Raw genomic sequence first — 11,605 nt, forward strand, 5'->3', positions numbered from 1 at the left:
AATATTTCTGAAGGTTGGGGTGTCGGTCTGCATTTGTTGGGTGAGTGTAACGGCCTGGCCCTTATACGGAGGATAGTGTCCCATGGTCTTTATGGTTGTGGAAATGTTTTTGTTGGTGGTATTTCTTGCATGTATGCCAGGCATTGCCCTAACTGTTGTCCGGGGGTTCGGAGCCAAAGACGTCGTCTGGGGGTCAACACTCGAGTCATATGCATTTGATGGAGTCGTTGAGAGGGCGACTGGCTGTTCGGGTCGAAGGGTCGACAGAATTGGGTGCATCTTGGGTGAGTTCGGGGGATCTGTTTTTTCAGCCAGCGTCTGAGTCGGTAACACCGTATGCCCCGGCAAACAACCATGCTGTGAGCAATTGCCTCCTCCCTCAACAATTCTCGGGCTGGCAGCAGTTGTATTTGGTGGCTTTAGATCAAGGTCTGGTCCGTCCGAAATCGCAGGTGGCTGCTGAATCGACGAAGCAGGTTGTTTATGGGTCCAAGTTGGGAGTTCAGATACATAATCTCCAGTCTCTGACGGTAGCCGTGCGCTGTTGTCGGTAGTCATTTTTGATTTGGCCGTAACAGCTTCATACACCATGGTCGGGGGATCGCGCCTAGCCTTGTTGCTTTTGGGAAAAGAAGTCGAGTCTTCTGTGTGGACATCAGGCATTGGACTTGTCGCTGTCTGCGACAATCCAGGCGTCTGGTAGAGTGATTCCTTACTCCAGCCGCTAGATGGCAGGATTGGGCGGGGGACTTTGGTAGGTTTGGGGCGAGGGACCGACAGCACGACCGGTGACGATGTCTCGGCGAAAGCCCGGGAACCTGTTACGACTGTAAGTGGCTCTGTCTCTGGTGGTAGCGATCGTGGCAGCTGTTGGGAATCGGTTAAAGCTCCCTGTACCATAGCCGGAGGATAGCGCCCTGTAGTCTGGGTGACCGTGGTGAAGTTGTTGGGTATGCCTGCCGGGTCTTCCGATATTGGCGCTGCTGTCGTATTTGGTGATTTCGGAGTCGAAGGCACATCACTGAAGTTAGTAGAGGGATGTACTGAGGGAACAGTGGGGCGAGGGTGTCGGTAGTCTGTGACAGTTCCAGCTCCCTGTCCCGTAGCCTTTGGATAGCGCCCTTTGAAGGAGTTATACCTCACCCTACGAGCCAGGTCTTCTGTGTGCATACCAGATATCGCCCTTGCTGTTACTTTCTGTGTTTCAGATGTTTTCGGAGAGGAGAGATTATGATTCTCACTTGTGTCAGTAGTTGACATCATTTTATTGGCTCTTGGTGGTTTAGAGCGAGTGGTCTGCAGCTCTGCTTGCGTCGTTGCCTTGGAGAAAGCCCGGGGACCTGTTGTGACTCTAGGCATCTCCATCTCTGAGGGTAACGGTGCAGTACTGGTTGCGTTCAGTATTTTCGGAGTCGCAGGTGTTTTCTTAGAGAAGAGATGTTGCTTCTCATTTGTGTCGGTAGTTGGCATCATTGTAACGGCAGCGGGTGGTTTAGAGCGAGTGGTCTGCAGCTCTGCTGGCGGCGTTGCCTTGGAGAAAGCCTGGGGACCTGTTGTGACTCCAGTCGGCTCCATCGCTGGTAGCAGCGTTACGCTAACGGACGGCAGCCGCCGGTTGTTTGCAACGGTTCCCCGCACCATGGCCGTAAAATAGCGCTCACTGTTTGCGGTGGATGTGGTGGGGTAGCCTGGTTCTTCGGTAGTCATCGGTATCTGTCCGTGTGCTTCGAGGGTCGGAAAGCTTTTTCCCCAGGTTTTCCATATCAGCGCCGAACGGTTTGGAAGGTAGCCAAATTCGGGTACAATGTAGTGGTGACTCTGCCCAGTACTGAAGACTAGGACGAGAATGACAACGGGGATGCAGGCCAACAACGCCGAGCCGACATACATGGGCAGTTTCTTTCGGAAAGCTTTGGAGATCCGGTACGCATACTTACGTGCTTTCTTCTTGATGTTTGCTGGCTTAGTCGGCGCTTGAACATCGGGAGGACGACAGCGAGCCAGCGGGTCGAAGGCCGAGTCAGAAATCGTGGCGTAGACACTGTCATGGGCGCCGTTGTTGGTCGCAGTCGCCATGACTGAAGATCATAAACGCTGAGTCAGCGGGCATGTGGGCTAAAACTGACGTGATATCAACTTAGGTGAGGGAGTTAGAGCGCACACGTACACGCAGGGACGCATGCACACACAAGCATACGCACGTGCACATACTTTAAAAGCTACTTAGGAAGACCAGAGTGACTGGTCGAAAGCTCTAGGTGAGAGAATTTTTTGTGTTGGACCAAAAGTTTTAACTTTATACATTAAAAGCAAGTGCTAACACACATCAACACATTCACACAGGGAAAACAGACCTGTCCTTGGTGCTGAACTTCGTCATGTCCATCCATCCGCGCGGCACAAACACATATAAACACACAAACACCGTATGTAAACCTACCTGTCCTTGGTGCTGAACATCGCCCATCTATCCATTCATTTATTCATCCAAACGCTCACACACTGGTACATATTGGCGAACCATAACAAACCTTTGTACGGAGTTCATCGCTGTGCCCATGTGTGCACTGGGCACTAGGTCCTCCGTGCAATTTCGACCTTTCCAGTCGCAATTTATTGTGCCTTCTCTTATACCCTTCTGTTTAGCATAAGTACTTCACTTATGTCTAAATGAAAGTGTCATGCATGGAGCTTCACACACTCTGCGTTTCAAATCAGTCTCATGCTTTAACAGAATTTCTTTCACATATAATCTCATCTATCTCTTTGATGGTAAAAGAAATACTCAAAGACATCAACATGCGTGCAGCTGATTCTATTAAAAACACATGTGGTTTCATTGATGACCTTGGCAAAATCGAGTGACACTTTAAAATATATTTACTAACATTTTATCCTGTGCAACAATTACCACATAGCTGTGGTTCCTTTTTTTACACAACTAAAGTGTCTACACTGGCAACAAAACTTGAAATTTTGGGCATTTTTAAAGGCTACTCTGCATTCCTTTTTGTTGCTGATTATAATATCATTACATAAATGTTGATATAAGTAACGCACATGCCAAATAAATGTGCATAATGTGATGTAACAAGCAACAAGTGAACAATATATTTCATGAAGATTATGACGACAAATATGAGAAATCATTTCAAATTGAACTATTCCGATGATTTAACAGGAGTAAAGATTATCCCCTACCAGGCTTCAGAAAAGGCTGGGAAGACTAGAAATTGGTCACATAGACAGATAACATGCCAGGGGAGTTCGTCTTCTGCAGGAGTAAAGTTTGTCGCCCAACTCCCCTGGTATGTTATCTGTCTATTTGACCAATTTCTAGTCTTCTGAAGACTAGTATAGGGGATCATCTTTACTCCCATTAAATCGTCGGAATAGTTCAGTTTGAAATGGATTCTCATATTTCTCGTCAAAATCTTCATAATCTATATTGTTCACTTGTTGCTTGTTACATCACATTATGCACAGTTATTTGGCATGTACGTTGACTTATATGACATATGTACATTTGAGGCCACCCTCGTTTGGTACACCGGGAGATGTCCCGTAGCTGTCCTTAGACCATCACGGGTTGTGTCACACATTCCAGACGGTAGATTAACCCACGTAAACCGGCGTGGGTGTGCGGTAATGTTAGTTGTTTTCTCTCATACGCCCACTGAATACGTGACTTCATTCACTGTCTGACAATTTTCTTTAAGACCTTTGAAATCTCATAATCATGACATCAAATGTATTTTTTCCACTAAGTTTGCTACATTCGTACCACCTACGCAAGGTTAACCTTTTTCGACATTTCGCAAAAATCAAGAAAGTTCTGATCAATAGAAAAGTAATTCAAAGGTCGGGCAAAGTGAAATAATACATACATGTACAGTCTGTCTTCTTTTTCTGAGGAAAAGGCTGCTCAATGAATTCTTAAAAACAATAAGTGTTAAAATTCTGTTTTATACAATTCAAATTCTCTATTCAAGATTCCTCTATAGCCTCGGTTTTAAAGACACCGAAAATATTTTCACTGTATGTTTTTTTGTATGTTTCACTGGATGTTTTCATGATGTACTTCCTTTTTGTTTAAAACTAAATATTATAAGGTCCGAAGATATTTTAGTACATAATACTACTATATTCATAAAGCTACCACCACCAAAATGATAAACAGATAGACTGTCTAATTAATAAACTGTCAATCAAAAACAGTTAAAATTTGCTACAAACACTCTGTTATGTATATGCGTGCAAATTTGTCTGTTTAGAAAACAAAAACTTAATCACAATTTTTCAATTGCTACGTTCTGTTTACAACATATTTTCATGCTTTGATCATTGTTCAGGCAAAGTTGTAAAATGTTCTGGCAAATTGGATTTTGTTTTCCAACACCAGCCTCCAGGCTCTCTCGACCAATAAATCACAAACACATCTGTGATGAGCAAATGCAATAAAACAGATTTGTTGATCCATGTTTTATGGTAATAAATGTTCGTTGTTTTTGTGTGACACGTGTATGTTCATGGGGTGAAACAGAGTCTTTTTATTTAGTTTAATTTCTTGATTATTCCTGATGGCAATAAGATGCTGATTTGGAACAGTTCTGTGTCATTACTTCCGGGTACAGAAGTATTGTTTTGGGTGGCCGAGTCATGGGTTTGTTTGTCATTATATTCCTCAATGCAATTCCATTTTTTTGCTATGTAAAAAGAATTTACAATAAGTTGTATGTTGTTGACGTTTTCTCAAACACAAACACGTGGGTACTGGAGTCAGGACCATGTAAAACTTTCTACTACTACTACCTTTGTTTCATCTAAGGTCCTAAAAATTAAAAAAGAGATTTAAGAGAACCAGTTGCCTCCCAAACCGCTAGTTTGCCACCTACGTGGGTGAAAGAAGGATCCCATTGGAGTCTTATTTTTTTTATATTACAGTCTGATCCATTTGGCTACTGGACCTCTTGGTCTACTAGACAGATTCAGGCAAAGCATTGCACAACATGAAATTTGATCTTTAAACACACCTTTAAGTATGCGTAAAGGTTCTGTTTCTTCACTTTACGGGAATAATTCATCTTTATGCTTAAAGATCAGAATTTTTGGAATGTTTCATTCATCTAGATCTCTTTTAGCCAAATGTCTTTTTGAACCAACCGGAAACACTTCTACTGCCTTTGTTTCTCGAACCACTTGCGGGCGGTCGACGCCGCTTGGGAGAACCCGCGCGCAAGCTATCTTTCCCCCTGCCGCTGTACCCGTGCCCGTAGTGCTGGTTATAGGAGCCTCTGTGGCCATATCCTTGAGACGGACGTCGAAACGTCTTTGGGCCAGATGCGCCACTTTCACTCTGTCCAGCTCCGCGTCCTGAGGCTAGGTTGGACTGATAACCTGTATGGGTGGCAGAAAGGTGTCCACGCCCATCATCGGCCCTCTCCTTACCGCCTACTTTTTTGTCATCTGGATATCGGCGTCCGGATGAATACTGCTTACGGTAGCTTCCTCTGTGGTCGCTGTTACCTTGAGACTGACGTCCAGGGTAGATTGAGTTATACCGTCCACTGGTACCTTTACCTCTCAGACCATGTGTTTGCGACCCTCGGACACCATGGTTAGGAACAAATTTAGACCAAGTCGTTCCACCACGGTTGTTGCGTTCGCTCCCGGTCCCGCGACCTTGTGGATAGCGTCCAGGGTAGGCCGATCCACCTGCACTCTTGCTTGTATCTTTCACATTGCTCTTTCCCGATGTGCCGCCACTGAGAAATTTAGGACGAAATAAATTCTTTCCGCTCCTGTGTTTGCTCCCACGATTTTGTGAAAAGCGTCCAGAGGACGGAGATTCGGTTGATCCTCTTGTAGACTTGCTTGTGGATTTTAGATTGCTCTGTCCTGACTTGCCGCCTCTGAAAAATGTAGGACGAAAGCGAGCTGAAGGATTCCTGCTGATAGCGCTGCCAGATTTCTGTCTGTAGGGTGACTGACGTCCGTCGTCACCAGTCGTTCCGTCACGGCTGTTGTGTTCGCTCCCGCGACCTTTTGGAAAGCGCCCAGGGTAAGTATACTGAGGAGACCCACGTGTACTCTTGCTTGTTTCTTTCACATTGCTCTTCCCCGATGTGCCACCACTGGAAAATTTACGACGAGATAAATTGTTTCTGCTGCTGTGTTTGCTCCCACGACCTTGTGAAAAGCGTCCAGAGGACGAAGCTTCGGCAGATCCACCTGTAGCCTTGCTTGTGGATTTTTGGCTCTTCCCTGACTTGCCGCCTCTGAAATATGTAGGACGAAAGCGAGCTGAAGGATTCCTGAGGATGGCTCTGCCAGATTTCTTTCCGTAGGGGGAATGATGTCCCTTCGATGAGGATTTGGCGGTGTGACCTCCACACCCGAACCTCTTTGACAGATGTACGATACCGTGTACTCTTGAGCAGAGAGCTTGACTCCTACTGCCATCACTTTTACGTCCATTGCTGGTTGATCTGAATCTACTGTCGCCTTTGGTTTTATCCTTCTTTTTCATGCCAGATCTTCTGCCACCCTTCCGTCGCTTGTCCGGCTGTTCGGAAGTATGTGATGTTACAGTGGAGGGAAGGCGGTCATGTGTGAGAGCTATGGTCTCGTTTGGTTGCTCAAGGACAAGCCCCGTGTTATTCGTGATCTCAGGTAACTGAGTCTCCGGGTTAGGATCAATGAAGGTTGAGGTTTTGGTCTGTATCTGTTGGCTGTGTTTAACGGTCTGGCCCCTGTCGCTGTACCCGTGTCCGTACCCAGCAAAGCGGCCTTGCGAGTAGTGGTTATTGGAGCCTCTGTTGTATTGTTCTTGAGTCGGACGTCCTGGGGCGAGGTTTGAATGATAACCTTTATGGGTAGAAGAAAGGTGTCCATACCCATTGCCGGCCCTCTCCTTACCGCCTACTCTTTTGTCATCTGGATATCGGCGTCCGGATGAATACTGCTTGCGGGATCTTCCCCTTATGTAGCTTTTACCTTGAGACTGACGCCCAGGGTAGACCGGGTTATACCGTCCACTGTAACCTCTACCTCTCAGACCATGTGTTTGCGACCGTCGGATACCATAGCTGCTGCCACGACCTTGTAAAAAGCGTCCAGAGGACGAAGATTTGGCAGATCCACTTGTAGCCTTGCTTGTGACTTTTAGGTTGCTTTTCCCTGACTTGCCGCCACTGACATATGTAGGACGAAACCTATTGGTAGCGCTGCCAGATTTCTTTCCGTAGGGGGATTGACGTCTGTTCGATGACGGCTTGGCTGAGTGACCACCACGGCCGCGCCTATGTGAGAGGCGTACGGTTCCGTAATGTCTACCATGTCCATGTGATCCACGTCGAGCTTGACTAGTCTTATTGTCACTTTTATGTGCACGGGTAGTCTTTCTTTTACGTCCACGGATAGTCTTTCTACTGTCGGCTTTGGTTTCACCCTCCCCATTCGAACCAGATCTTTTACCACCCTCCCGTCGCTTGACCTGCTGTTCCGAAGTATGTGATGTTACAGTGGAGAGAGGGCGTTCACTTGTTATTGTCGGAGCCATAGTTCCCTTCGGTTGATCAGAGACAAGCCCCAAGTCGTTCGTAATCTCAGGTAGCTGAGTCGCCAGCTTTGGATCAATAAAGGTTGAGGTTTTGCTCTGTATCTGTTGCCTGTGTGTAACGGCCTGGCCCTTATAAGAAGGATAGTTTCCAGCAATCTTCGTTGTTGTGAGAATGGTTTTACGGAAGGTACTTCTAGGCATTGCCCTAGTTGTCGTCGGTGGATTCGAAGCCAAAGGCGTCGTCTCGGATTCAAAATGTTGCTGGTCACTTGAGCCATCAGATGGAGTCGTTGAGAGGGTGACTGGTGGTGACAACATCTTGGGCGAGTTCGGGAGATCTGCTATGCCGGCCAACGTCTGAGTCGGTACCACCGTAGGCCAAACTGAAGGCCCGGGAAAACAACCATGCTGTGAGCAATTCTCTCCTCCTTCGACAACTCTTTTTGGGGTGGAAGCAGTTGTATTGGGTGGCTTTAATTCAAAGTCCGGGCCGTCCGACTGCTGAGTTGACAAAACAGGTTGTTTATGGGTCCAGGGTGGGAATTCAGATACACCATCTCCATTCTCTGACTGTAGCCGCGCGGTAGTCATTTGTAGTTTGGCCGTAACAGCTTCATACACCAAGGTCGGGGGCTCGCGCCTTGCCTTGTTGTCTTTGGGCAAAGGAGTCGAGTCTTCTGTGTGGACATCAGTCATCTGAATTGCCGTTGTCTGTGATAAGCCAGGGGTCTGGTAGGGGATATGTGAATCCTCACTCAAGCCGCTAGATGGAAGGATTGAGTCGGGAACAGTGGGTGGTTTGGGGAGAGGGATCGGGAGCACGACCGGTGACAGTGTCTCGGCGAAAGCACGGGGACTCGTTTCGACTTTAGGCTGCTCCATCTCTGATGTTAGCATTGTGGTGATGGGTGCTCGTGGCAGCTGTCGGGAGTAGGTAAAAGCTCCCTGTACCATAGCCGGAGGATAGCGCCCTGATGTCTGGGTGACCGTGGTGACGTCGTTGGGTATGCGGTCCGGCCCTTCCGATATAGGTGCTATTGTCGTATTCGGTGATTTCGGAGTCGTAGACACATGTGACAGCTCCCAAGAATTAGTAGATATGTGCATCGAGGAAACAGTGGGTGATTCTGGGAGTGGGTGTCGAAAGTTATTAGAACTTACAGCTCCCTGTCCCGTAACCTTTGGATAGCTCCCTTTGGTGGAGTTGTACTTCACCGTACGAGCCGGGTCTTCTGTGTGCATACCAGATATCGGCGTTGTTGTTGCGTTCGGTGTTTTCGGAGTCGCAAACGATTTCTGAGAGTCGAGTTGTTGCGTTCCACCGCCAGTAGTTGACATCATTGTAACGGCAGTGGGTGGTTTAGAGCGAGTGGTCTGTAGCTCTGCTGGCGGCGTTGTCTTCGAGAAAGCCCGGGGACCTGTTATGACTCTAGGCGTCTCCATCTCTGGTGGGAACGGTACAGTACTGGGTACACGTGGCGGCTGTCGGGAGTAGGTAAAAGATCCCTGTGCCATAGCAGGAGGATAGCGGCCTGTAGTCTGGGCGACCGTCGTGTAGTTGTTGGGTATGCGGACCGGGCCTTCCGATATCGGCGCTGTTGTTGTATTCGGTGATTTCGGAGTCGGAGGAACATCTGACTGCTCACTGGAGCTAGTAGAGGGATGTACTGAGGGAACAGTGGGGCGAGGGTGTCGGTAGTCTGTGACAGTTCCAGGTCCCTCTGCCGTAGCCTTTGGATAGCTCCCTTTGGTGGAGTTGTACTTCACCGTACGAGCCGGGTCTTCTTTGTTCATACCAGATATCGGCGTTGTTGTTACTTTCAGTGTTTTCGGAGTCGCAGAAGTTTTCTGAGAGAAGAGATGTTGCTTCTCACTTATGTCGGTAGTTGACATCATTGTAACGGCAGTGGGTGGTTTAGAGCGAGTGGCCTGTAGCTCTGCTGGCGGTGTCACCTTCGAGAGAGCCCGGGGACCTGTTACGACTCTAGGCGTCTCCATCTCTGGTGGTAGCGGTGCAGTACTGGGTACACGTGGCGGCTGTTGGGAATCGGTAAAAGCTCCCTGTACCATAGCCGGAGGATAGCGCCCTGATCTCTGGGCGACCGTGGTGAAGTTGGGTATGCGGGCCGGCCCTTCCGATATTGGCGCTGTTGTCGTATTCGTTGATTTCGGAGTCGGAGACACATCTGACTGCTCACTGGAGCTAGTAGAGTGATGTACTGAGGGAACAGTGGGGCGAGGGTGTCGGTAGTCTGTGACAGTTCCAACTCCCTGTGCCATAGCCTTTGGATAGCTCCCTTTGGTGGAGTTGTACTTCACCGTACGAGCCAGGTCTTCTGTGTGCATCCCAGATTTCAGCGTTGCTGTTACCATCTGTGTTTTTGGAGTTGCAGACGTTTTCTGAGAGAAGAGATGTTGCTTCTCACTTGTGTCAGAAGTTGACATCATTGTAACGTCAATCGGTGGCTTAGAGCGAGTGGTCTGCAGCTCTGCTGGCGGAGTTGCCCGGGGAACTGTTGTGACTCCAGTCGGCTCCATCGCTGGTAGCAGCGGTGCGCTAACGGACGGCAGCCGCCGGTCGTTTGCAACGGTTCCCCGCGGCATGGCCGTGGAATTTTGCCCTCTGGTTGCGGTGAATGTGGTGGGGTAGTCTGGTTCTTCTGTTTGGATGTCGGGCATTGCTGTTATGTTCACGGTCACAGGCATGATCGAGAAGTCGAGGTCTTGCTTCTTGGAGGTGTACGGTAGATTTGTTGTGATGCCACCGAATGGGCTAGTAGTAGTCGTCGGTATGTGTCCATGAGGACGTGCTTCGCGGGCCAGGAAGCTTTTAACCCAGGTTTTCCATATCAGCGCCGAACGGTTTGGGAGGTTGCCAAATTCGGGTACAATGTGGTGGTCACTCTGCCCAGTACTGAAGGCTAGGGCGAGATAAACAATGGGGATGCAGGCCAAAAACGCCAAGCCCACATACCCCAGTTTCTTTCGGAAAGCTTTGATGAAACCGTACTCACGCTTACTCGTTTTCTCCTCTATGTTTGCTGCCTTAGTCGGCGGTGGAACATCGGGAGGACGACGGTGAGCCAGCGGGTCAGGCATCGAGTCAGGCATCGTTTCGTAGATATTGGTACTGGTGTCGTTGTTGGTCACAGACGCCATGACTGGATATAGAAACGCTGAGTCAGCGTGTGGACTAAAACCTACCGTAGTATTAACTCAGGTGGAAGAGTCAGGCGGAACACAAAGCACGCACATACACACACATTCACAGCTAGTATTAGTACACACCAACACACACGTGAAAACACATTTGCACAGGGGAAAACAGACCTGTCCTTGGTGCTGAACTTTGTCATGCCCATCCATCCGCAACACATAAACACATAAATAACACATGTAAACCTACCTGTCCTTGGTGCTGAACATCGCCCATCCATAGCCATCCATTCATCCATCCACACACACTCACACTGGCACATATCTGTGGACCATAACAAACTTCAGAATGGTATTTACCAACTGTGCCCATCTGTGGACTAGACACTCCTGTCTTTTCCTCTGCATCAAAATCATGCAATGTTGTCCCTTTCCGGTCTCCATTTATTGTACTCTCTATTATGTTCTTGTGTGTAACACCAGGAAGACCTACTAGTCGGTGTGTTCAACAAGATCATCCCCTTACCTTCAGCGGCTTGTATCACCGAGTAGACTATCGAGTGTCACTGAGAGGCACCGGAATACAGCAGCATTGCAGCCGGGCCCCAGCCCCGCTCTCTGCGTGCAGACAGTCTAGAAAAGCCCCTTTTATAATAAAGCTTGGATTTTAAAATAAATGAATAGATTTAAGAAATCGTGACGCCTTTTTTTACAATAAGGTAATCATAAAACACATGAATAAACATGTACTCAAGAAAATGTTGATTTTGCTGACTTTTGATTAGGTTGTTTAGATCACAAATATTGACGTCGACTCGGTGGAAAGTGGACTGACGTGTAACTTTTAACTTATAGCACACAGAGTTGTTTACAGAAACTATCATTGTT

The 11,605-nt window shown here is 47.9% G+C and overlaps 1 protein-coding gene across 1 annotated transcript; it reads right to left on the bottom strand.

Annotated features, from left to right (window-relative positions):
* Positions 1–724: 724 nt before the first annotated feature.
* LOC109470174 (mucin-2-like) lies at positions 725–10,720 on the bottom strand. The gene is made up of 4 exons (XM_019769013.1): positions 8,723–10,720; positions 7,411–7,717; positions 1,242–2,078; positions 725–867 (listed from the first exon to the last, which is right to left on the bottom strand). The coding sequence occupies exons 1-4, from the start codon at positions 10,718–10,720 to the stop codon at positions 725–727; spliced, it is 3,285 nt and encodes a 1,094-aa protein (XP_019624572.1).
* Between the last annotated feature and the right edge of the window lie 885 nt (positions 10,721–11,605).

This window comes from Branchiostoma belcheri, unplaced genomic scaffold (assembly GCF_001625305.1).
Source record: "Branchiostoma belcheri isolate BF01 breed outbred unplaced genomic scaffold, Haploidv18h27 scaffold1, whole genome shotgun sequence".
Classification (NCBI taxonomy): Eukaryota; Metazoa; Chordata; class Leptocardii; order Amphioxiformes; family Branchiostomatidae; genus Branchiostoma; species Branchiostoma belcheri.